This window comes from Carya illinoinensis, chromosome 16 (assembly GCF_018687715.1).
Source record: "Carya illinoinensis cultivar Pawnee chromosome 16, C.illinoinensisPawnee_v1, whole genome shotgun sequence".
In the NCBI taxonomy this organism is placed as follows: Eukaryota; Viridiplantae; Streptophyta; class Magnoliopsida; order Fagales; family Juglandaceae; genus Carya; species Carya illinoinensis.
Window position 1 is genome coordinate 3,946,076 of NC_056767.1, and position 27,935 is coordinate 3,974,010.

At 34.6% G+C, this 27,935-nt stretch overlaps 2 protein-coding genes across 6 annotated transcripts; one reads left to right on the forward strand and one right to left on the reverse strand.

Moving 5' to 3' along the window:
- LOC122299452 (replication factor C subunit 2-like) lies at positions 1-26,647 on the forward strand. Of its 5 annotated transcripts, XM_043109755.1 has the most exons (14): positions 11-155; positions 596-688; positions 785-1,043; positions 1,156-1,234; positions 1,320-1,399; positions 2,105-2,227; positions 2,329-2,398; positions 2,472-2,545; positions 3,830-3,950; positions 4,062-4,124; positions 5,258-5,317; positions 5,845-5,970; positions 6,057-6,140; positions 6,757-7,102. In XM_043109755.1, the coding sequence occupies exons 3-14, from the start codon at positions 1,000-1,002 to the stop codon at positions 6,859-6,861; spliced, it is 1,029 nt and encodes a 342-aa protein (XP_042965689.1). In that variant the 5' UTR covers positions 11-155; positions 596-688; positions 785-999; the 3' UTR covers positions 6,862-7,102. The 5 variants fall into 5 exon arrangements, with proteins under 5 accessions (XP_042965691.1, XP_042965686.1, XP_042965689.1 ...); XM_043109757.1 differs by lacking the exons at positions 596-688; positions 6,757-7,102 and adding an exon at positions 26,454-26,647 and having other exon boundaries at positions 1-155; XM_043109752.1 differs by lacking the exon at positions 596-688 and having other exon boundaries at positions 1-155.
- LOC122299161 (amino acid permease 3-like) lies at positions 13,882-17,889 on the reverse strand. The gene is made up of 6 exons (XM_043109164.1): positions 17,778-17,889; positions 16,698-16,955; positions 15,856-15,949; positions 15,152-15,357; positions 14,909-15,048; positions 13,882-14,807 (listed from the first exon to the last, which is right to left on the reverse strand). Exons 1-6 carry the CDS (start codon positions 17,887-17,889, stop codon positions 14,163-14,165), a joined length of 1,455 nt encoding a protein of 484 aa, XP_042965098.1. The 3' UTR covers positions 13,882-14,162.
- Positions 26,648-27,935: the final 1,288 nt, after the last annotated feature.

Consider the following 27,935-nt stretch of genomic DNA (forward strand, 5'->3'; position numbering starts at 1 on the left):
CTCGTTTAAAATTTTAAATCACACTTCCTTTCCCACTGGCCTGCTCACCCACGGCTGAAGAACTATCCCCTTTCTTCGATCTCCTTCCTCCAGAGACTCACCCACAACGGAACAATTACGTAGCTCAGGTCACGCAACAAAGCTCAGGCTTTAAGGTTCAATTGTTTTTCCCATTTCGCCCATCTCCTTTTCCCTTTAACATTTGTGAACAGTTAGGGTATTTCTTTGGTCTGCAATTTTTTTGCCCATTGATGAGAATCGAGATTGTGTTTGTTGGTCTGTGATGACATCTTGATGAAGAATAAATAGATGAGAATGATTTTTTTATCAAGTTTTTAGTTTGCTGGTCTGGGTGATACTGGCACAAGGATTTTTTTATTTTATTTTTTTATGCTCACGGGTTTTGCTTGGAGAACTGGATTTTTTCTGAGCCAGTCAGTGTTTCGAGAACTTGAGTGTTCGAAGTGAATTCTGGTTGATTGATTTTGCTTGGTTTTGTCGAGTTGGGTCTTTTGGATTTGTTGATTCTTGCTGCAATGAAAGATCTGGCTTTTACCCCCATTTTCAAGATCACTTGAAGTCAAATTTCTTTTAGAATTTTCATCAAAGGAGGGATAGACACTACTTGGACGACAGTGGCCACTTTCCACGCCAGGCAAATTTTCAGCTTTTGAATTGGTTCTATCAGGTTTGAAGATTCGATCTTTGCATATTCATCTTTGTATCTTCCCTACACAAAAAAAACTCTCTGTTTCTAATGCCCATATTCAATATTATTTGTCAGCCAAAAAAAAATCGGTAGGGCAAAACTCCAGCATTACAGAGATCGGAGAAAGGGTTTGAACTCAATAGCGAAGAACAAGAACTACAAGGAAGAACACTTCTGTTTCATGAATCTGTTTTCTGAGAGAGAGAAACGCAATTTATTTACTGAAGCACTACTCGGAAAAGAAAGCCCCATATAGAAGGCAGGGAAAAATTTTACAGAAGGAAAAGAAAATGGCGCCAGTATTGCAAAGCTCTCAGCAATGGGTCGAAAAATAGTACGAAACCTCTCTACTGCGTTTCATATTTTCTTTATTTTAATGGGTTTTATTGTCTCCATCATTCTAAATTTGGAGTGTTTATGTGTGCGCACCTTTGAAAATTGTTCAGTCGGCCAAAACAAGTGAAAGATGTAGCACACCAGGAGGAGGTGGTTCGGGTCCTCACAAACACCCTCCAGACCAGCAATGTAGCAGGCTCTTACACTCACTCTGCAAAAATTATTCAATTTCAGAAAACCCCTTTCTCAATATTCTTTTTGCCTTGTTTTGTAGTGCCCGCATATGCTCTTCTACGGCCCACCCGGCACAGGCAAGACCACCACCGCGCTAGCCATCGCTCACCAGCTCTTTGGGTTACTACTGCACCTATTGTTTATAAATCTTTAATTTGTTTTAATTGAAGTATTGGTTTTGCTTTGGGCATTTTACAATGTGTCTGAGGGAGCTTAATTGCTTTGGGCTGATAAGTGAGTCTCTTTGGGAGCTTAATTGCTTCCAACTGCCTAAATAAGCACCAGTTTTGCTCAAAGTACATCATGGATCTGTTTCTTTTATGCATTGACGCAAACACCTTTATATTATCATATTTTTGTATGCCCTCCTAAAGCTAAATGAAGAGATACCCAAGGAGCTTCGTGGGTGGGAAAAAAAATGGGGAACATAAGTCCAGGAACTCAATGGTGGAAAACAATTTGGAATGGGTTGCTTGTCATTTTGAAAAGGACATCATCAAATATAGAACTTCAATTATAATTAAGCAGTTAACCTCTTACCGATCAAAAAAGAAAAAAAAAAAAAGTCAGTTAGCCTCTGTTGCGGGCTCTTTTTTTTTTCCCCTCTTTACTCTACCTTGATATGCCTATTCAGATTATTGACCCCACGGTGTAGAAAAAGCACTTTTGGACCACACATAGCATATATAAAACCTGTCTTTCACCTGGACTTGGATATTTTATTTGGCATCATACTGACAACTATAGACCATCATCCTAGATGGTGGAGTTGATAGACTCAATTTACCAGTCTTCCCTTTGTAATAAAACAGTGATATTTTGCAGGCCTGAGCTCTACAAGTCTAGGGTGCTGGAGCTGAATGCGAGTGATGACCGTGGCATCAACGTTGTTAGAACAAAGATCAAAGATTTTGCTGCCGTGGCTGTTGGTTCTGGTCAGCGTCAAGGGTGTGTACTCGTACCTTGTAACTATTGGTATTCCTATTTTGTTCTACACTATCTTCTATGCACTTTAACAATGTTTTTCCCTTTTCTGCATGGTATTTCAGAGGTTATCCATGTCCACCATTCAAGATCATCATTCTAGATGAGGCAGATTCAATGACTGAAGATGCTCAGGCATGTTTGTTACCTGTTTTTTCCTTTGTTCTGTTTAATGAAATATACACTCCACTTATATTTTACTTGACAGAATGCCCTGAGGCGTACTATGGAAACCTACTCCAAAGTTACAAGATTTTTTTTCATCTGTAATTACATCAGCAGGTAAGCCTTACTGCTTCCTAATTTAGCATGAAAGTTGATAGGATTCTGACTGACTAATCAATTGCAAAATATAAGAGAAATTGACACGAGGCTCTTTATGATATTCAAGAGTAAACGATCCAGGCAAACTGATTTATAGACTGATTATAACTACTCTCCGTTCATTAAAATAACAAGCATGTATAATCACAGTTCTCTTATGTAACTGCATCATAGAATTTCCTAATCCAACTGTTACTTGTCAACCAGTTCAGTTCATGTGTAAAGTACTTTGTCGAGGCTTAAGGAGTCATTTTACAAACTCTATTGTCATCAGTCACACATTTCATTGATTTCGTTCACTCGTGTATGTAAGCTGCTTTCATTTCTTATTAACAATGATTAACGAGATGCTTGGGGTATGGGATGATATGAGAAATCTGTGAATAATAGTGAATAGTCGGAAAAATCGAGGTGCACTTGCAGGAAACTCATTGCCAAGGACTTGTACGCCCTTCGAATTAGTCGGGACATTGTTCTTGGACACCCAGTGCCAATCAAAAAAAGAAATCTATAAATAGTAGTTAAATAGTTTATGAATAGTAGTAAAATAGTTTGAGTTATGATGTTTTATGGAATTTTGAAAAAGAAGAGAGAAAAAGTTGAATAAAATATTATAAAGTAAAAATATTATTTTTTAATATTGTTTTTATTTTGGGATTTGAAAAAGTTCTTTTTTTTTTTGTTGTGTGTTTTGTTTGGAAGTTTGGGAAAGTTGTAATGATTAGGTATTGATTAGATGAAAAAATTGAAAATTTAAACTTGAAAAGTGAATGCTTGAATGGGGTTAGGATGTTGAGATGTGATAGGATGAGATGAGATGAGATGGGATTAGATGATACCATCTGCAACATCCAAACAACCCCTAAGTTAATTGGGAGCATGAGGCAAGGATCCGGTCGGTGGCTTAAATAAAGGAAAAATATAGACCCACACATTGTTTTTGATATTATCATCAGTCATTGTTTTTTATATTATCATCATTTGTGATTTCATCTTTGGCATTTTATGACCTTAATTGTTAATAGCTCTGCTCCTAGGAAAGACCCATAATTTTAGTGCTGAACTTAGCCAAACAGAGTGGAGCTGCAATAGGACGTAAGACTTACAAAGTTCTCATGTTTTTCAAAGTTTCTTTTGTTCAATTTTCATGGCGAATCTTTACCTTTTCGTATCACACTGAGATGTGGATGATTGAATGGAGACCCTTATACTTTATGATGAAGATGATTGTATTTTCTGTAGGATCATAGAACCACTTGCTTCAAGGTGTGCAAAGTTCAGGTTCAAACCACTTTCAGAAGAAATCATGAGCAGTCGAATATTGCATATTTGCAAAGAAGAACGCCTCAATCTGGATGCCGAGGTGTAGCCATGATGTCTCAGAGTTTGTCTTTTGAAATAGTTTTCAGAGTAGATTTCTTCATTGTTTTGGTGTTAGGTTTTCTAACTTCATTAATATGATGCATAAGTCTAGGCTCTTTCAACCTTGAGTTCTATTTCACAAGGTGATCTTCGTCGGGCTATTACGTACTTACAGGTGAGAACTGTTTTTTACTTTTCCTGTCGTGTGTTCAAGTATGTAAATATTATCACCTACAAAAAAAAAAGTATGTGAATTATTATGATTTTATCTCTGTGCTCATGCAAAAGAACATTCTTTCTGAAATCGGATGCCATCTATGTGTCTAAAATAATCTATTCTTGCCAAACTGGTTTGGTCCATACATGTTGTTGATGCTTGCTCCAACGAAGCACCCCCATCCCGTGAGTGGATAATCCTTCAATGCATTTCTGAAACCTTCAGCTTAAAATATTGGTTTGGAAAAAAAAAAAATTAAAAAATTCTTGGCAGTGCCAGATATACAGGTGCCACAAATAACCATTGCGTTTTCAATTTAGTTAGTATTTTCTTCAATGCTCAACACACATTCATTTTGGCAACTCCGTGATAAAATTGGAAAAATTTTATTTGATTGATGATGATGGGTTGACTATTAGGAACTTTCAATATAGGTTTTCCATTTCATTGGTCTATGGTCATGGTTGAAATTGTACAGAGGATTAAATAGTAGGTCTTCCAATCAAAATACTGTCATTAATCTGGAGTATCAAAATCTTAAATTCTCAAGTGGCTTTGTTTTCCATGGATCTTGGGCCTTTAAATAGAAATTAATAAACAGAGTACTAGATATGCTTTTGTGAGAGATCATGGGCTCTTTTGAGTAGAATTTTCAATGAAAAAGGTCAAATAAAACTAGCTCTGACATTGGAGCTTGGAGACACAAATCTTTGTCTTGTGATTAAGGGCTGCTGGATGTCTATACAGTATAATTGTACAATTTCTTGATGTTGAGCAATGTTACTCTTCATCTTAAGTCTTGTCATTCATAACCACACATGTTGTGTGTCCCATTTCAGTGGTTTTTTCTATCAATCTCTTAAATGACACCCATTTGAAATGTGTCACGCCACCAAGTGTGATTGGGGATGACAGATTAGGATGAAGAAGAGCATTTCTCAATTGTTTATTCCGTAGTCTTTGGGCTTTTAAATTTAGTCCCTCTTCATCCATTTACTTTTTCTGTTCTAATAACTATTCCATGGACACCAAGTTGGAGCTTAGTATGTAGATAATGACTTGAGTTTCTAATCTGTCTTTGCATATTTCAGTCAGCTGTGCGATTATTTGGATCATCCATTTCTTCGAAGGATCTGATTAGCGTGTCTGGGGTAAGTTATGATGAAGTTTCAAAAGGCTTTGTCTGTCATAACATGCATCATGACCCATACACAAATGTGCATAAACATAGGTGCATGGATGCAATATGTGTATACATCTATATGTTTATCTGATTTAATTGTGGCTTCTTCAGGCTTTTATTGAATAAAACCACCCTTTATATCCATGTGGTCAAGTATATAAGAAACTTTTCTTCAACATCAAAGATTGTTGTGCTTGTGCACACAAGCTTGTTTGAGACTGGGTGCAAGATGTTGGAAGTTTCATCCACGAATTTCACACTTGGGTGTTTTCTCTGATTCCAACATTTTGCTGTCAATTCCATGCTTTATTGATATGATAGTGGAACTTCATATCATCATTCAAACCATTTCTTTATTCGTTTTTACTGGAACTATAACTTAACACTTAAACAGCAACAGATGATAAATATAAGCACTCTCCATAAATACAAGGACTTTTTCCTCCAGTTTTAGAAGCCCCGCCATGTGCTAACTCCTCAACGCTTTATTATTAGGTCATTCCACAAGAGATTGTCAAGGCATTTCTTGTAACTTGTAAAAGTGGTAACTTTGATGTGGCAAACAAGGAAGTCAATGATATAATTGCAGAGGGATATCCAGTCTCTCAGATGCTTTACCAGGTTTCCAAATTATACTTTTGTTAGTGGTTCTTTACCATTTGCAGTTGGTAGATAAAGATACAAATAATTGAATGCTTTTTTTCCAGTTACTTGAGGTGGTTGTTGAGGCAGATGATGTATCAGATGAACAGAAGGCCAGAATTTGCAAGAAATTGGCTGAAGCAGATAAGGTTAATTATCTAGTCGGAGACTTTTTTGAAGCCTTTAAAATAATGGAGTCTGGTATCATTCTGTTCAAAATGAAATGAGTCTTACCATAACTTTGTTGTCTTCCTAGTCAAGATGTTGTACATATCATTTAGGATTCAGATGCTGTCTTTTTGAATATTTGAGATTGCTTGAAGGTGAATCATACTTCAGCAACGTAAGATGCTTTAAAGAAGCTTTTAAATCATTGTAGAACTTATGCTGTCTCTCAGGAATGACCTAGGGTTTACCAATTTCCATTCTAAATTGATTTTCCATTTACCTAAAGAAAAATGACCCTAGCCTTAAAATTTTAAAATCTGCTCCTGAATAACGTTGTACAACTGGATGTTTCTGGCATTCCTACTTATCAAGTAGAATTTCTGGTATTCTTATTTTGGTTTTTTGGAAATTCTAGGGTGCTATTTTCAATTAAATGTTATAAAAGGTTATTGTTTACTTTCCTTCATGAACTTAGGAATCATTCTTTATCCATGCAATAATGGTATCTACACTGATGGCTAATTTTTATAGTAGCACTCTACTGTACAGAGACATTGTTTTGCACGGCTCTTACTTCTTTTAATTTTGAATCGGCAGTGTCTAGTTGATGGTGCAGACGAGTACCTGCAGTTGCTGGATGTAGCTAGCAATACAATGCGAGCTCTTTGTAACATGCCACAAGAATTTTCTTATGAGTGTTAGGTAGGTTGGAACCCTGATCTAGATACAGTTTGTTGTCATATCATGCAGAGATAAGCAAATTCAGCTTTGGATGGATGTTGAATTTATAAAACAGATCAGTCTTTTTGCAGCCAGATGTATTAATTTCTCCCCATTCACAAAGAAATATGTATTATTTTATCATAACATGTTCTTTCTAAAGGCAAGGATTATTAAAGATCAAATAGAAATAAAGTAAGGCAGTCAATTGGTTTGAGATTATGACAATCTGAGGTCTCCAAGCCAACCTTTGATTGGTTAATATAATTAATAGACATTCAACTCCCCACCTGTTGATAAGAATATTCCCCCCCATCGATAACAACGTGTATATATATATTATAATATGAAGATTTCTGTTGCAGGCACGATCCAACCTGAAAAATGGACCAAAAATAAGGACGTTTTGGCAATGATTAGAAAATCTCAGCATCAGACATATCTAACACAAATAATCAGGACCACTCACTTCATGATCATCACCAGTACGTACGTACGAGATGTCCTTCGACATGGAGGGTCAATGCGAGTACTGCTGATCATTCCTTTTTAAAACTCAATGATGATGTATATACATATAATATTGATGGCGATTTTTTTTTTTTTTTTTGGTACAACGGGAGTTGGGGGTTTAGAACTCAGGTTTTCTAGCCGTGACAGAGGAGATAAGTTTTAATGCTCATGCACAAAGAAATTGCCAAAAATTATCATTCAGTCATGAGTCACATAGGTAATGGTTAGTTTTTTGAATTGGCATATGATTGTATCTTCTAAACTTCCATTGAATTGAATTGTACTTGCTAAACTTGTTTCCCTCTTGCCCTGTATTTCTTAAGATGTGTACTTTACGTATATATTCAAACGTTTTTGTCTTGTTTATGAGGATATATTGCTAAGAGATGTTCAATGTTTCTGTGGTTGTCATTCCCATCAATTTTTGTGAGGCATGTTGGTATAGCATGCATGGATCCACCATATTTTGATATGCATCCAATTATGAATCATGTATGCACCTACATATGTAACTACATACAACAATCTTTGGACCTTTTGAGGTTATGTCATGTCTTCCATGGAAGGAAATGCCATATTCTTATTCTGCTGACGTTTTTGTTTGACACAAATGCTATGTCTCGAAATCAAAATCCGTTCAAACGGTAAATTTTGGACTATTTTTTTCATCCCAAAATAAAATCTATTCGAATGTAATTATTTGCATTTGAACAATTGTTATGAACAGAATTTGTTTGGTCTAAAAAAATTCCATTCGAACACTTTCGAACTGAAATGAAAAATTTCATGAAAATTACTATTAAGTCCCACATTGCTCAAATAAGACTCTTGTATGGCATTGAAGTTCTATATAAGTTGGCCTAGGGTGTCCATGCCATTTGCAATCTTGTAAACAAGTATCACTCTCTTGTGATTCTTGTAAACAAGTCTAACAAATTTAAAAATTAATAACATAATTTTTATGTTAATAGTTTTTAAATTATTATTATATATATAAATTTTAATTTACGATTTAACTATTCCATACCATCCCAACCCAAATGAAATCCCAGCCCACCCAGACAGTGGCAAGGATGGAGCTCGGCCTAGTTCCACCACCACCATTGTTTTGTCCACCATCTCCGTCGCCCAAAACTTCCATCGCCTGCCATATTTTCTTTGATTTGTTATCAAATGTTGTGGACAAAAAACCCAAGCAGTGCTCATCGATATCCATACCCATGGAGGACGATGAGTTTGGATTTCATAGAGAGCACGGGGTTTTCTAGATTTTGGTCAGATGGTGGCTGTGCTAGAGTGGGTTATGGTCTGCAATATATCTTGGTGACTCGCAAGTATTTTTTATTTCTTTTTCAAACCATTGTTTTACATTTCAAATATGAAAGTCTACAGATACATTCATGATTTATAAATATGAAAATGAACAACATTACACATACAAGCATCCAAAATCTCAGCCCCTTCTCACCATGAAGAATATCCAAAACTCTCTCAACTCAATCTCGTTGGGTGGAAAGGCTTTTGATGGTCAGTTCACTCCATGGCTGTGAAGGTCTCACCGGATCATTCAGTCAGGAAGAGATTTCTTTCCGTGTGAGGGGGCCGAATCGATTTGGGTTTTGTAAGTGGAGAGGGGGGTGTTGCCGGGGGGTGTTGCCGAGGGTTGTGGTATGTTATTTGTAGGTTTCCGTCGAGAGAAATGGAGGGTCAACGCCAGTGTAAGGGTTCCTTGACAATGCCATGATTCAGTAGGAAAAAAGATGGCAGAGAGATGGGTGAATACTTGAGGACTTGGCCGGAGAGTTGGAGGAGAGTGCTACGGTCTCCGGGAACCCCTTTTCGTTAGCTTCGTTCGAGACCTCACAGATGGTGATGGAGAGGATCATGTCACAGTTGGTAGTGTTGGTGGAGACTGGGGAACCAACGTTGAGGCGTGTGTGGACAAATTGTGGGGTTTTTTGGCTTCTTTGGGGTTGATTCAAACATTGGTTTTAACTGGCATTTCTCTTTTTGTTTCTTTGTTCTGTTTCCTGTATAGGGTATATTGTATTATTGCTTTTACTCGTAATTTGACTGGGTTCTTGTTTTCTCTTTCTATTCTGGTGTTTTTTCCCTGTTGTTTGTTTCCTGGTTATGTTCAATCCGAACAATGCTTTCATACTTTTATGTTCTGCTTCTGACCCTCAATTTCAGTTTTGTTTTTCTACGTTTACTCTGTTTTCAATTTGTCTATTCCTGGGTTCAATGTCTGGACTAGTAGATGAATTCGACAATGCCATGATTTAGTGCGAAAAAAATGAAGGAGAGATGGGCGACCGAAACAAGGCGAGCCAATCGATTTGGGTTTCTGGTTTTGTTTCAGTTGTTAAAGTGATCGTATCACTGGGTGAGGACGACGGCGAGGGACAAGGGTGAAGACGAAGGTGTCTCCCATTCATGAAGATCCAGTATGATGAGGTTCATTGTACTTTAAGTAGAATTATTGACGTGGCAAGTTGTAATTGGAGGGCTGCTATTCTCAGTTAAATATTCCGACCGTCCCACAGTGTTTCACTTTTTTTTTTTTTCCTAAGCAAGCTTGTATTTATATATAACGTGTTCTTCCTAAAGGTAAGGATTATTAAATATCAAATCGAAATAAAGTAGGAAGTCAATTGATTTGAGATTGTAAACAAGCTGAGTCTGCCGCCCGTTGATTGGTTGACACAATTAATAAACATTCAACTGCATGCCCTTAAATTTAATTAATGTTATCTTTGTCTGATTATCCTAATTATCCCCCTCCTGTTGATAAGAATATTCCACCCAATCGATCACAACATATATATATATATATATAAAAGGAAAATTTAGTTACAAGTAGAATTACATATTAATATGTACATCAAATTAATATGATTGATTAAAAAATAAATTTGATTAAAAATAATGATAATTTTAAATATAAAAAAATTAATATTAATATATAAATTAATACAGAATTTGATTTGTACTTAACAAAACTCATATATAAATTTAAGGGCAAAGATAAATATATATAAAGAAGATTTCTGTTGCAGACACAATCCAACCTGAAAAATGGACCCAAAATAATAACTTCCAGAGTCTTCCCTCTATCGGGTACTGCTAATCATTCATTCCACTTTAATTTTTTAGCTAATGCATGCCATATAATGCTCTAATTAAATTAGTATTTTCCAAAACCAGCAGTCTTAGTATTAACTTCTTGTCGTATCTGCTTATATTTGTTGACGTGTCATATTTTAAGCGGATGTTTTCACGTGTTAGTTATTTTAACGGCAGTTACTTAAAAGAGTTCTTCTACCGTCATCGAAGAAATCATCCGAAAAAGTGTCCCGATCTGTGTATTTCATTTTTTTTTTAATTTTTTTTCTTTTTTTAATGCATTTTTTTAAACATCATAAACATTTAAAAATAAAAAATAAAACATTATTTAAAAACACTTCCTTAATCACTAAGTAAAAAAAAAAAAAAAAAGAGACATATTCAATAGAATTAGTGTTTCTGTACTTAAAATGTATAATACGGCACTCTAATGGAAGTACTGCATGTCTTTTATAAATACATACATACATATTTTATACATGACATACATATTGTAATGTTTTAAACTTTCTAAAGGGGCAAGAGTCACACATCTTGATCTCTATTTCAAAAAGATTAGTCAATAATATAATCGAAATTTTATCGAAATTATTATAAAGAGAAAAAAATTTCTAAATTTCTCATTCTCAAAAATACATCACATATTCTTATCAGTCAGTACAAAATAATATAAATGGAAGAAAAGGTGTATAAGTCACGCCATTGGCTCTAATTTGACCAATCCTAGATGGGTTTATTGCCATATAATTTTCTTTATTGCAAATTTGCAAGTGTCTTAGATGGCAAAAGAGCAGAATCTTTAGTTGTCTCTATAACGCTCCTTTTTATCATATCGACAGGATTTGATACATCCCATTTTGTTATAAAATAAATATTGACTTGCTTTTATAAACTAAACTTACTACTTCCATACTAATATGATCGGATTACACAAAGAACTATCTAATCTAGGTTTAGATAACAAAATTATTTTCAATTAATTATAGAGTAATATTGCTACCCGCCATTTCTTTAATTATCATTATTTCACAATTTTATGATGTGTCATTTAATGATAAGAAGTTATTTATTATGTTTTATTAACTTGTAAGTTAATAATTTGATGCGTCGAGAATGATAATAACATGAATGATAAATATAATTTTTCATATATAAAATAGTAAATAAGCATACACATGATATATATATATATATATATATATATATAATAGTAGAATTGTATGAGACAGACAGTGATTTTAAGTGCAAATTAAGGACAATAATGCTTAGATCAACAACAAACACTACAACAAATTTAATTTTTGGAGACGAAATTTTTTAAGAAGGATGCCATGGATTTCACCAATGTTTTGAAGAAAAAAATGCATTTGGAAGCTACAAAGAGATGGTAATAAGGAGAATTCTCCTCCTTTTTAAAACTCAATGATGATGTATATATACATATAATATTGATGGCGATTAAAGGGTAGAAAGGTGGTGGGATCAGGTCTTGTAGCCGTGACAGAGGAAATGAGTTTTACTGCTCATGCACAAAGAAATTGCCAACCGATGGTCTCAACTAATGGTCAACCGATGGTCAACCTCCTTGTATTGTATAGATTTTTCCACTGTTTGTTTGGCCATAATGAAACACGGTGCCTACAACAAAGCAAGAGAGCAGCAAAATTACCTTGTGAAATTTTCTAGATAACAAAAATTCTAAAACTAAATATACAAATTAAGATAAAGTATTAGGGCCTTTTAGCCTTCACCGAGTTAATTCCTAGATTTTTTACTTAAAAAATATTTTTTTAAAATAATAGATTAATTTCAGTTTGCCGTTTGATCCATCGATCATTATTCCTTCAGATTTCTGTTCAGAACCTTAAAGATAACAACGCAGTAGTAGGACCGCGCGTGTGGATAAAAGTAAATAAAGAGTTAAAAAGTAATCTAGAGCATTATAAGAAAAGAAAAGGTAATAAATATAAAATCTAGCCTTTCAAGAGTGCGAGGCAACCAGAGAAAGCAATTCAAAACGTAGATATAATTAATAGGGGTTCCTTTTCTGCTATATATGGAAATCTTGCGTGTCTTGCTATACCTTCCATCATTCGATTAGTGGCTAATTTTTAGGATTGATTTATAGATGAAATGGTCACTAGGAACCTCCACAATAAGTTGTATATATATACTCATGAGCTGTGTTTCTTATTGTGGAGGTTCCTATATTGACCAAATGAAGTTGACACACCGCAAATGTATATCGCATTTGCGGCCCAAAATTGAATAGATTCATTTCTTCGGTCGTTCGGTAAATGAATTAATAAATGTCGGCCCGCCTTCTACGACCTCGTTGGAAGTGATCCAAAAAGTGATCGATCATCAATATTAGCATCCAGCATCCGTGCTGGACTGATTGACGAGCTAATTGCGGACGGATAAAAAGCGCTCTATCGTTAAAAAATGTTATTTGTGGTCTCCCGGCCTTTAAACATCGTTTGCTCATAATATCCTGATCATGTATTATCAAATTATTAGAAGATAATTAAAGGATGGTCATGATAAATAGGTTTCCAGTAATATGCATGCTAACTAAATTAAAATTTTTACATAAACACTAATTTTTTTTAAGGATAAGATGGGGATCAATATCGATCGTATGTATTTTTAATATATATTCACAACTACATAAGTACGCACTCCTTTCTCTTGTCCACTTCGTCACTTGAGCGTAACGAGCCAATTACCCTATCATTAAATTAACTAGTGGCTTTGAAAAATGCGCCCGCGCGTTCATTATTTCATCACACGGTCTCTAATGTAACTTGGTCCCCTGTCATCTGCTGGAAAGAACGTGATGGCGGAGCGACCATGTCGATGGTTTCTAAAAGATAAAGATAGTGAAGAGGAAAACAATATTGTTATATATAAGCTATTTTCCTCACATGTGATTTATTGTATAGGTTCCCAACCAAACAATATATATAGTTATTATATATTTTTTATAAATTGGTGTAGTTCTAATTTATCGTCCATATTACTTAAATGATAAAATTTAATTGTTAAAATTTAAATTTTAAAATTTATTTTTTAAATCAAATTAAGTCATATATGTAGACAGGCAATATATGGTACAGAAGACTTATAGTAGTATATATTCATATATATATATATATATGTTTGTGTATCCACGTACGGTTGGTTACAAGAGGTCCACGCGAACAAATGACCGACTTGCTTGTTATCGACACGAAAAATATCAATTAAAGTCTCTAATTAGCACCATTTTCGTTTTGGATAAGGCCGGATTACCTAGTTTTAGACAGCATTGATATGTTTCAGCATTAATATGTGCTGATTGAGAAACAAATGGAGTAGTACTACTCAAGAAACACAATTCACTCATATTAATTAAACTGCTAACACCACAAATATAGGAATAATACAAGACACACTTCAAATAATTCTTACTAAAAAAAAACACTGATTAACAACAGCCAAACCCACAAGGCGCAATTCATGAACATCTCCCACACATTAGTAGTACTGTTTTGCACTCAAAACACACTGTATATGACACCAATACCATGCATGCATGCAGACTCTGCAAACCGAAAGAAAACTCAAAAGCGGTGCTGGCTCTTCAAGCATTGAATTTCAACCTAGTTTTCCTTGAAGAGCTTGTGAGTCTGGAGATTAAGAACCACCCCAGCAATGTAGCCTACTACAGCAGCAATGTTGATGATGAGGAGCGCCAGGCTCAGGATTTGAAGGAAAACCCATTTTGCGCTCCATCTTGTTATCTTCTTTTTAGCTATATACATCCGCACAGGCAAGTAAACAGTCAGAGGCCAAAACCCTAAAATCCCAGTAAGTCTAGCCACGTCTTCCAAGGAGTACCTCAGAAACATTGATATAACAGTAATTATCATCACAAAAATTGTTCTACAAACAGAACGGTAGAGATTGGGTCTATCTGGGCGGCCATTCGGGATTGGGTTTATGGCCTCTCCTGTGAGTCTTTCATGTGCTGCAGCATCCTCAATCAAGGCAAAGAGTGCTCGGGAATTAACTTGGTACGCAGCAACACACTCGAGAGACACGGCAACATGTGCTATGTCCAGCAGCCAATACGGGTTATAGAAGCCGAATCCAGCAAGGAGGTTTCTGGGCGTGCTCTCTCCAAAAGCAGCATAACCCAAATAGCCACAAACCATGTAGAAAAAGGTTATAAATGCAAAGCTGAATTTAATGGCCTTCTTCATTATAATCTTCGAGTCTGATGGCGGGGAATTAAATACTGTGTTCTGTTTTTAACCAGTATCGGTTAGTTCAGCATATATACAACTCTGATCATTTACAAAGAGAGAAGATAATTGTAGCTCTTAAATCCTGGAACAAAATATACCTGAATTTCATTAAAGTCGATGGAGAAAGAGAAAGTAAATGCTATGTCCCCGAGTGCTTGGAAGCTCCTCCATATCTTTTGTGTTTCATTCACATGGCTATTGCCTATTCCAGTCATACTTCCCCAAAACTTTCCAGTTTCTGGTGTTTGAGCAATCAAATTACAGGAAAATCAAGTCAATAAGCAAGTTACGATTCAGAAAATGAAAAGAATTGAAGGCATAAATTAAGCAGTAACATGGACCTGCTACTTTTGCGATGCCGAGGCCAAGACCAATTGTGGAATAAATGAAGGACATCACAGCTGCAATAATGGAGAACCACTTGAAATCACCAATGACAGAGAGAATTATCTGAACAAGGCCAAATGCAAGGATATATGGGTAGCTGTTGATTTGGCATGGATTCCTGCCTTCACTGCTGTGGAAGCAGATAGACCTTTGGATTGCCCTGTTTGATCAAAAGCAAAAAGACTCATCAGCTCTCGTTGGCTCTTCTCATTATGTCAAAGTTTTGACTGAGGAGACAAGTCATAGCCCTACCAACTTCAACTTTGCTGTCCCGCACACATTTATATAAATATATATATATATATATATATATAAATTAGGGGGAAATTAAGAGAGTTCTTTTTATGATATAGTTTATTTTTTTTATAAAAGAAATGTAAGAGAGTTATTTATTTAAAATTTATATAAATCATTGATCGTTTCTATAGGAAGAAATATGTAATAGAATATACAGGTGTCGGGTTATTAATAGTAAGTTTATAATAATGGGGAAAAAATCCTATTACTTTATTTATGATGGTCATATATGTTCGGACAAGACCACCAACAACTTACTTCCTATATATAATTGGTTTAGTGGGTGGTATATACAATTTTACACACATCACACACACATTTATATATATATATATATATATATAAAAGATTTCGAACTTACATCATGCCTGTGGTGGCTCCAATTGTGTATCCAATCGCACTCCCGACGAGCCTCAAATATTGACCTAGTACACATATCTTCACCTCGGGACCACCTAGAAAATAAAACCCACAAAAAGAATGAGATGTAAAACTTGAAAATCTTGTTATGTATTTTGAGAGCGAGCAACTATAAATTTTTATGAATGGACTACCAATTGGCCATTCGGGTCCATCTTTATGTTAATATAATCCCAATCTGTACATAAACTCAACAATTATCATGTACGTGCACAAAAAATAAAATCATTCTCTAAAGTAATATCTGCAATTGTAATGATGCTTTGAGAGAAGACTTCATCATAACTGAAGTCTACAACATGAATGAATTTACTAAATAAGATTTTATAAATAGATCATGACTAGCAAGCTAATTGAGTGCTAAGAAATAAATTTTCTTTACCTTTGGGCCAAACTAATTACTAAATACTATTACTATATCTGAATAATTAAATCATATGAATAATTACTTATAAATTTTTTCACATGATCGATCATCAAAATAAATTAGGATGCTAGCTAGCTGTGACCATTTCTAAAGTACGTACCTTGAAAATCACCACCTCATAATTGGCAATAACTTGAGCCTTAGATTAACCCAAAATTACAACGAAGAAATATTACCATGCATACATGCTAAAACCCTAATTTACGGAGTCTAAACCTCATTGGGAGGGGTCCTGACGTACGTACATTTTCTAATCATGTACGTCGTCGGCTTGGAAGTATCATAACTTACAACGTACCCAATCCTATTTGACAAAATTTGCTTGTAGAAATTAAAACATGGCCCAACTTAATTACCAAGGTTTTTCTGCAAAGCCCCCTTGTAGGTATAGTACCGCCTCTGGGAATTTCTAGCGTCAGATCGATAACATACAGAGAGGAGGACTGAAGTATCTAAGTACTTGACGATGGAGAAGAAGAATATGGCAGCAGGGCCTGCAATCCATCCTAGCTGAGTATTAACTCGAGCTAAGGACAGAACTCCGGAACCAATAAGAACTGTTATTATGTAAGCACTGGCAGTCAAGACACGAGTTCCTGAATCGTGAAGAAGCTCTGGGAAAACAAACAAGCACACTAACCGTGTCAGTCATGAAAGTGAAGCCTTACCAAAACAAAAACAAAACGAAAAAAGAAAGTAGTTTTTAAAATGCTAATGGGACAATACAAACTGTTATTATATAAGCACTAGCTGGCAAGCAGTCGACAGCTGAATCTGGAAGAAGCGCTGCATGGGATAACAAGGGTAATGATACCCACACCACCAAAGACTACCCGTTTACTACCCATCTCTCTCTCTCTCTCTCTCTCAGGTCCCTCTTGCGTCGCTTCTTTTTCTGTGGGTTGCCACCGTTGAACGGCGTCGGCCAGAGAGAGACATATAGCTAGCCCAGCCCTCAAGTCACAGATGTGAAAGTTGGAACAATATTATTTTTGTACTGATTTTTGTGCTCGGCTTGGTGCTCATCTTGGACTTATTTTTGTGCCGCTTTTGGAACAATCTTTGTTGATTGAGCTGTAAAAAGTGGAGTTATATCTTAAAATCCTATACTATCTGGGCTTAGGCAGAAATCTCTCTGTCATTGCGCGAAGTTTCTGATTTGTCGTTGCAAATGCTATGAATTGGGAGTATAACAAGAAGTATTGTTCGTTGGAAGCGGTGATTGAATTTTAAGAGGAAAAAGGAAAAAAATAACAGTAGAATTAGGAAACACAACACATTGGCATGCTATATTTTCTGCATTCTTGGTGTTTCAGTGAGATCCATTGAACTGATGGAAGTGAAGCCTTACCAAAAAAACAAAACGAAAATATGAAGTAGCTTTAAAATGCTAATGGGCAATGATAAGAAAGATTATGCGAAAGTAATTTAATTGCCTGCATGCACAGCTTCGTTGAGAGGGCCATCGTCCTCGATGAAGTACTTGGAGCCGCGGCCTTCTGAATGTACGTCGACGTGGTATTTGTTTGTTGCTGTGTTCAGAGCCATTTAAACTGCAACGAGTACAAGGTGGTCGGAGGTCGGAGGTATTTATAGAGAATGCTACTCAACTTCACCAATTTCCACATTCACTTTTGTGCTAACTGGTAGCAAGATTCTGCAGTTTTTTTCATATTTATAATTCGAGTGGCGGACGTGTGATAAAGTATTACACTTCACTAGATTGGAAAAGTGAAGTATTTGATTGGAATACTTCACTTTTCCAATCAAATACTTCACTTTCCCATCTACTTCCTATTCTTCACTTTCTGAAGAAAATATTTTGATTGAAAGTGAAGAATACACATATTTTTCATATTCTGCACTTTCTCATCATGAAAGTGAAGAATACACAGATAATTCCCAGATGAAAGTGAAGAATACACATATTTTTCATATTCTGCACTTTCTCATCATTAAAGTGAAGAATACACAGATAATTCTCAGATGAAAGTGAAGAATACACATATTTTTCATATTCTGCACTTTCTCATCATTAAAGTGAAGAATACACAGATAATTCCCAAGATATTTTTTCCCAAGATATTCACTTTTTTGCTACCTCTACCAGCTACCAGATTGAAAAGTGAAGTGTAATATTTTATCAGCACGTACTGATAGTGTATTACACTTTTTCTTGCTACCCTGCAAACAAGTACTACTTAACTGCGTGCATTCTGTGCCAGGATCACCGTACGCACAAATTAATTTTGCTTGTGGGCGCACAAAGTACGAAGAACTTTTTGATTTTTTAACTTCCTAATCAAGTTAGTCAGGGAAAATGATATTATTATTACTAAATTACAACTTATTTACAATTTTTTTTTGTATTTGATTTTTTTTTTAATTTTTTATTTTACTTAATGATTAAGGAAGTGAGTATTAATAAAATTATATTTTTTTAAAATTTTTTCTTAATGATTAAGGATGTTAAAAAAATACTTAAAAGAAAATGAAATAAAAATAAAAAAATTTAAAATACACATGAGTGGTAAATGGGTTGTAATATGATTGGTGGTGTATCATTGTCCGTTAGTCAGAACCTCGCAATGACTTTTTTGCCCTCGATCGAGGATCCAGAACATTTTGTTTACAATTTATATACAACTACGTAGAAAGTAATATTATTTTAGATTTTATTGATGGTTTGATGTGTTTAAATATAATAAAAAAATTATTATTATATTTAAAATTATTTTTAAATTGTAAATAAGTTAGTGGTGTATCATTATCTTGCAAGATTTGTAGAAAGAAAATGATAAATTTACTTTTTATTTACAATTTGTATACAATTATATAGAAAAATAATATTGTTTTATATTTTATTTTAACTTTATTGATAATTTGATGTGTTTAAATATAATATAAAATTATTATTATATTTAAAATTATTTATAAATTATAAATAAATTGGTGTTGTATCGTTACCCTGGAGGAGCATTGCCAGGGCACTATAGAGCTGAATCTAGCAGCCATGATCTGGCCAGTGTCAGAAAGGAAATGATTGCTACAGCCCAAGCATACAAAGGAATGATTGGGTCAGTTTATTATTATTTATTTTAGGGTTGTTTTCTGTTTTGTGAGGAAGTGAAATATTCGGTAGACAGAGTAAATAGTTGTTTGTCTTTCCAAAAATATCAATTTTATAATATATATTCGGATTCTATTTATATAAATAATTCGGAACGGAGAGTATTTACATATTTCATAATATTTATTAATAGATCAAAATGGATTAATATGACACGACTCATTATGTTAATGTGTCATGTTAGAATTTAAAATTTTGACATGATAAGTTTAACGAATCAGATTAAAATTAACCTATATAATATAATATATATATTTTGACACGATATAAATATGACTTGTTAACACAATTTTACATCCCTACAAATAATATCTTGCACATGCAACCACCACCGAAAAATCTGGAAAGAATAAGAAATCCTTTGAAGTAGAAAATGTAAGGAATACACTAGATACATTGCGGAAATTTTTTTTAATTTTTTTTTAATTTTTTATTTTAACTGAGTGATTAAGTAAACATTTTTAAATGAATATATAATTTTTTTTATTTTTAAAAAATATCTAAATAATTTTAAAAGATAGTAAAAAAAATTAAAAAATATAATTTTGAAGTAATCGGTAAAAATTATCTGTAAAAATTCTGATGTGGCAACGCCCAAAATGGACTGGACAGCGTACGTCCCCCACTCTGTGGACCTTTTTCCTTCTAGAAAAGTAGAAATCTGTGTCGACTTTTTGACAATGGCATACCGCCACTGATCCGTACTTCCTTGTCCGAGTGGATTTCTTTTTGAAAATTCTTTCCCCCCACCCCCCCTACAAAAAAAAACTCTTTTACTCAATAGAAATGATATACATCATCCCACACCACACATTTTATATATTAAAATAATATTTTTTATTTTTTTATTTTTTATTTCATTTTATTCTTATTAAACTAATTAAATTATTCTATTTATCATCTACACATTACATATTTATTATAGAAAAAATGAAAAAAAAAATAAAATAAGTGTGGTGTGTGAAGTGTGAGGATGATAAGAAGAATTTTTCTTTGAGTAATTCTACTCGGCAGCCTACTGTTTACTTCACACCGCACACCTTACGTGTATTTTTATTTTTTTAATTTCTTCTCTACATCTGTGAAAGCCTTCACTGCTCTGCCATCTGAAGCTTTTGTCAGAAAATTGATTTGATTGACCTTCTATCAGAAGATGTGCCTCCCAGATTTGTGCTTTTGTTTTCCTTTCGAAATTCAAATCCACAAATCTCGTACCCTCTTGTTTTCCCTTCATTTTTGCTTCTAATCCTCTACCTAATGCTCCGTATCTCTCCCTCCCAAAGTCGCATGCCTCCCTCCCTCCCCTCCCTTCATTTGAAACCACAAAACCGAAGCAATCTCAAAGTTCCACTTCCATTTCTCTCAAAGACCGAGCGACAGAACTCCATTTCTGCATGGAGTGTTTGTTAATATGTTTGTATGCTTCTCTCTTACTCTGTATGCTTCTCTCTCTAATTTTCACTTCTCTGTTTTCGGTGTGGCATGGGTATGAATTGTTAGTTTCCTGTTGTTGTTTCTGGGTGAATCTGAATTTCTGATTCGTGACAGTGGTGATTGCCTGGGTGGGTTATTGGTTTTTGTTTTTTTTGTTTTTTTTCCTATTTTGATTTTATTCGTGACCACTTGTTGGTTCGCTGAGGGGGAGTAGAAGGAAAGTTCGGTTTGGATATTTGTTGGGGTTTTCCAATGGACTTAACTGTCTAATTCTTCTATTTTATTATGCTTGAATACATTATTTTGATTTGGTTATTTTGGTTTCACTATGCTCATCATTCTGGGTGTTGGCACCAAGTTGTGTTGCAATTTTTTTTTTTTTTTTAATAGTTGATGGATTTGTTATTTGATTTTTCTCCCAGGAGCTATTTGTTATAATATATAGACCTCTTTTTCCCTTTTTTTTTTTTTTGTTGCTAAATAACTCTACTTGTTACATTCGGAGTGTTGGCACCAAGTTGTGTTGCATTTTTTTTTTTTTACAATGGTTGATGGATTTGTTATTTGATTTTTCTCTCAGGAGCTATTGTTATAATAAATAGACACGTTGTTTTTTTGGGCTAAATGACTATGCTTGTTAACAACACATTTATCTCTACATGTCCTTGATTATTTTCTATGGAAACAAACACATATTTGGTGTTTTAAAATTTTCAAAATAAAAGATTTGTGTTTTCAAGTTTATAAAACAATGTGATAGAAGCACTTATGATCTAAAATCATGAAAAGCTCTTTGCCGCACAATAACAGGATCAAAATTTGATTTTTTTTATGTGCCTTGACTGTGTGTCCTAATCTTTTGAACCCACTGTACATCACAGGTTTATATTTCATCATTCTGAGTCAATTTGTCAAGAAATTCCTGTGTTTATAAGAAGCCTAGTTTATGTGGTTTCCTTGACTTTTTGTGCTTATGCTTTTATTTTTTTTTAATAAGCATTCAACAAAGTCAAGTTGGTTCTTATTAGGTTGGTTTTTTTTTTTTTTTATGCCAAACAGTATACACAGTCAAGTTTGGACAAACATCCAAGTTTATATGGGTACAAAATTGACTGCGAATCCATTTCAGGTAATGTTGACGTCGAATATGGGCAAGATTATGGTTTTAATTTAGTTTGGTTCTAACTACGTTTTGTTCCTTTAGGTGCAAATGGTGATCTACACCCGTATAAATGGTGGCACACCCTTTGTTGGGGAAGTTTTGGTTGAGATGCCATGCGTTAGTTTGAGGCACAACTTATTGTGTTTTGTTAAATGTGTTTGTACATAATTTCTATTAAAGAGCAAAAAGAACTAAAAACAAAGTAAGGAGTTTATTGTAAACGCTTTCTCCTCCTCTCCAGACAATACAGGAAAGGAAATACTTGTTGAACATTGGAATGTATTTATACATTTTTTTCTTTTATTCTGCTTAGCAAAGAGATGGAATGTATTGTCCTCGGGCCCGAATTAATGATGAAAACTGCAGTCAATCGGGCAGTCTTGTGGATTACAACAGTGTTGGACCTAATTAATTATGAAAAATGAAGTCAAGCAAGGGATGGTTACGAATGATTTTCTCCGTGCATGCACCTGTTTGCAGTTCAAAAATCCGAACATTTTTCTCTCCCTTTTCCACAAACATTAAAAAACAAAAAGAAGGGAAAAGCAAAAAAATCCAACCAGATATAGCTGAACATTATTTGGGTAGAGGGAGAACAACTAATCAAAAACAAAGAAATGATGCAACTAATCACATAATCAATTGGCTATACATATATTATATTTTGTAGCTGCTGCTAATAAGATACTGCCTGGCTCAGGAATGCCCCAAAAAATATAACATCTTATTACATTGGCAAGACTTGTGAGTCAACATGGTTTTTCAAAAACTAACCATATTCCAAAAAGAATATCCACAATAGTGAAATTGAGATGATATAACTGTTTTCCTCCGGTTTTCTCTTGTGCCGCCCAGCCTCTATTTCTAGTTGATCTTGAGTGGTTTGGATGTCTATTGCTGCTTGTATCTTTTGAAGTTTGATTTTTGATCTACCAATTGGCTGTTGTAATAAGTTGATTGTCTTTTGGCGATATACTGGAATTTTTGGATCATATCAAAAGAAAAATTTGCAAGACTGCCCAACCAACAAAAGTGACCAGTACATATTAGCAAACAACAGTACAAACACATATTAGCAAACAAGACTACTGAGTGGCTCAAACATTGGGTACTTAACCCTTGGATACTACTACACACAGTCAAGGCACATTAAAAAAATCAAAATTTGATCCTATTATTGTTTATTTAGTTTCCTGCACTTTTAGTGGCAAAGACCCTTTCATGATTTTAGATCACAAGTGCTTCTGTCAAATTCTACCATGTTACAAATAAAACTAGGTTTCTTAAACACAGGAATTTATTGACAAATTGACTCAGAAGGATGAAATATAAACCTGTGATGGACGGTTCAAAAAATTAGGACACACAATCAAGGCACATAAAAAAATCAAATTTTGATCCTGTTATTGTTTATTTCGCTGCCAGCACCTTTAGCGGAAGATAGCTTTTCATGATTTTAGATCACAAAGCGTATCACACTGTTTCATACACTTGAGGACACAACATTTTCTTCTGAAAATTTTAAAACACCAAATATGTGTTTGTTTCCATAGAAAATAATCAAGGACAGGTAGAGATGACTCTGTTGTTAACAAGCAGAGTTATTTAGCCAAAAAAAAAAAACATGTCTATTTATTATAACAAATAGCTCCCGAGAGAAAAATCAAATAAAAAATCCATCAACTATTGTAAAAAAAAAAAAATGCAACACAACTTGATGCCAACACCCAGAATGATAGAGATGAATCTGTTGTTAACAAGCAGAGTTATTTAGCGAAAAAAAAAAATAGGTCTATATATTATAACAAATAGCTCCTGAGAGAAAAATCAAATAACAAATCCATCAACTATTGTAAAAAAAAAAAAAAAAAGCAACACAACTCGATGCCAACACCCAGAATGATGAGCATAGTGAAACCAAAATAACCAAATAAAAATACTGTATTCAAGCATACTAAAATAGAAGAATTAGACAGTTAAGTCCATTGGAAACCAAAAAATATCCGAACTGAACTTTCCTTTTACTTCTCCTCAGTGAGCAAACAAGTGGTCACGAATAAAATCAAATTATAAAAAAAAAGAAAAAAAGAAAAAGAAAAACCGATACCCCACTCCTGAAGCCCAAAAATGATCACTCACACAGGCAATCACCACTATCACAAATCAGAAATCTAATTCACCCAAAAACAAAAACAGAAAACTAACAATTCATACCCATGCCATGTCAGAAATAGAGAAGTGAAAATTAGAGAGAGAAGCATACAGATATATTAACAAACACTTCATAGCCACGCCATAAATGGAGGTATGCCGCTCAATCTTTGAGAGAAATGGAAATGGAGCTTTGAGATTGTTCCGATTTTGTGGTTTCAAATGGAAGAGAGGGGAGGGAGAGAGGCGTGCGACTTTGGGAGGGAGGGATACGGAGCATTAGGTAGAGGATTAGAGACAAAAATGAAGGGAAAACAACAGGGTATGAGATTTGTGGATTTGAATTTTGAAAAGAAAACGAAAGCACAAATCTGGAAAAGACATTTTCTGACAAAAGGTCAGTCAAATCAATTATTTGACAATAGCATCAAATGGCAGAGAGCAGTGAAGGCTTTACATATGCAAAGAAGAAATTAAAAAAATAAAAATACACGTAAGGTGTGCGGTGTTAAGTGAACAGTAGGCTGCCGAGTAGAATTACTCATTTTTCTTTACTCAAACCCCATCTTTCCAAACCCCCCCCCCCCCCCCCCCCCCCCCCCCCCCCCCCCCCAAAAAAAAAAACTCTTTTACTTAGAACCCATCTTTCCAAAAAAAAAATCTTCCCCCACTCACTCTTATCCATACGGCATTGATGGCTGTAAATATTCCAGTCACACACATTGCACTTTGCAGCTAATGAAAGTAGTACGCGGCCCAAATTGGGCATGATACTTGACACACAATTAATCAAAGTTTACACATTACATTATTAAGATGCTAATTGGTTTTCTAGCTTCAAAACCTTCTTTCATTTTTATTTTTTTATTTTTATTTTATTGAAAAGAGATGAATAAGTCAGAGCTTTAAATAAAGAAGCGATTTCCTGTCAATTTCATGCACTTTTGAATTTTCTATTTGATCTTCATCAATTGTTTCAATCTATTTAATCTCTATGTGGTGATCCACAACGTTAATATGAGATGATTTTTGAGCTCCTCTCTTTATTTTTAGGGTTTTGCTACATAACCTCTCAACACCCCAACACCCCACCTTTTTTTTAATTTTTATTATTTTATTTTTTATCAAATATTTAATATATAAATAATAAATAAAATAATTAAATTAATTTAAAAAAAATAAATTCAAAAAAAATATTAAAAAAATATTAAAAAAAGGTGGGGTGTTGAGGTGTTGGGAAGATTTTTTCTTATTTTTATTAATATATACTCTCACTTGCCTTGGAACAAAAAAAAAGGAATTAGATGATAAGAGAGGAAAAAAATGTGAAGCCGATGAGAAGCTCGACCCAATAAGCGTCTCTTGTCCGTGAGCAGCCCAATAAGTATAAACTTCTTTTTCCCCTCGGAGCCCCAAAAGCCTTCTCCATCCCTCTTATTTCTCATCGGCATTATCGAAAGGAAAGACGCCACTTTCAGCCTTAGCTAGGAAGCCCGTTACAGAGCACACCCCGCACACCCTTCACATCAGCCTTTTTGAAAGGTCTATTTTACCCTCGTTTAAATCATACTCTCTTTCTCACTGGCCTGCTCACCCACGGCTGAAGAACTATTCCCTTTCTCCCCATCTCCTTCCTCCAGACACTCACCCACAACGGAACAATTACGTAGCTCAGGTCAAAATGAAATGAATATCACCATAATTTTGTTGGCTTCCTAGTCAAGATGTTGTACATATCATGTAAAATTCAGATGCTATTTTTTTGAATATTGGAGATTGCTTGGAGGTGCATCATACTTCAGCAACATAAGATGCTTTAAAGAAGCTTTAAATCATTGTAGAACCTATGCTTTCTCTCAGTAACGTCCTAGGGTTTACCGATTTCCTTTCTCAATTGATTGAACGCACTATTGCCATTTACCTAAAGAAAAATGACCCTAGCCTTAAAATTTTAAAATCTGCTCCTGAATAACGTTGTACAACTGGATGTTTCAGGCATTCTTACTTATGATCAAGTAGAATTTCTGGTATTCTTGTTTTGGATTTTTGGAAATTCTAGGGTGCTATTTTCAAATGAATGTCATAAAAGGTTATTGTTTACTTTCTTTCATGAACTTAGCAATCAATCCATGCAATAATGGTATCTACGTTGATGGCTAATTTTTAAAGTAGCATTCTACAGTACAGAGACATTGTTTTGCATGGTTCTTACTTCTTTTAATTTTGAATTGGCTGTGTCTCGTTGATGGTGCAGACGAGTACCTGCAGCTACTGGACGTAGCTAGCAATACAATGCGAGCTCTTTGTAACATGCCGCAAGAATTTTCTTACGAGTGCTAGACAGTTTGGAACCCTGATCTAGATACAGTTTGTCGTCAGATCATGTAGAGACAAGCAAATTCAGCTTTGGATGGATGTTGAATTTATAAAGCAGATCAGTCTTTTTCCAGCCAGATGCTGATATCATTTAGCATTCACACTGCAGATTTTGCTTCAAGAGTTTGTTTGGCAAGTCTCTTTTTTTGGCTTCAAGGAGGTTCATTTCTGAGTTAACCCCACTAGCAAGTTTTGCGTTAGCAAAGCTTTAAAACTTAAAACTACCCAGTTCTAAAGAAGCCACCCTCCCAAAAAGAACTAATAACAGTTTTTTATTAGGCATTAAAACGGCAAAAAATGTTTATCTTTATTAAACATAAAAACCACCTTCATTTGAAGTTTTCCAATCTCTCTCTCTCTCTCTCTCTCTCTCTCTCATCAGGTTTGGATGCTAGTTGGGAGTTGGACAGAGTATAGTCTACATGCACAGCCAAAAAATACATGGCAATTATTTGTTCTCCACATGAACCAAAAAGAAAATGGACAAGTCGAGAATATAGAGGCCTTTACTAGGGGTTTTGACTAAAATAGCTGTCCTATGTGTGATTTTCCACTTAACATTGACAAAACTCCCACCAGAAATATGTATTATTTTAGCATAACATGTTCTTTCTAGGGGTAAGGATTATTAAAGATCATTAAGAAATAAAGTAGGGAAGTCAATTGGTTGGAGTTTGTCTGTCTCAAATTCCAAATCCTTCTTGATGGGGTAATTTTGGCCCTGGTAGGAAAGTATCACATGGAGTTTCTTTGTCTGTGTGCCACATATATCTGGTCCAAACATTAAACTACACAAACAAAACAGGAATGTCAATTACTGCAGTATAAAACAACAAGACGAAAGGAAAATAAAAAATTATTACTCGAATGTTTGCCAATTTGGGAGCAACCAGAGTACTACTGCTGGTATTTTGGATGTGGCTAAACATCAGGTGTAGACTCATTAGATTAGAAGAAAGAAAACTGTATAAGCTTGGAACATGAAAGAAGCACAAAACAGAAAGATTCGAAAATGTGGGAAGAGAAAATTTATATAAAACTACTTTAGATGGCATCTTAAAATCCCCCACAACATTCTCCTTAGGTGAACTCATCAAAGATATGAACCTCCAACTAGAAATAAACAAATTACTAACGTGCGCTCTCAGAAGTAAAGAAAACTCATCCAATATTCTATTTAAATCAAAATCTTCTATTCCTTTTGAGTGACTCGACAATATTCACTTGCAACTGTCTCAAGATCTCAGCAAAATATGAGCATTATACATCGCATATGGTTATGTCCAAACTGGTTGGCTAAACTACTTTCTTGCTGATCTGAGAATTTAGCATTCTTCCATG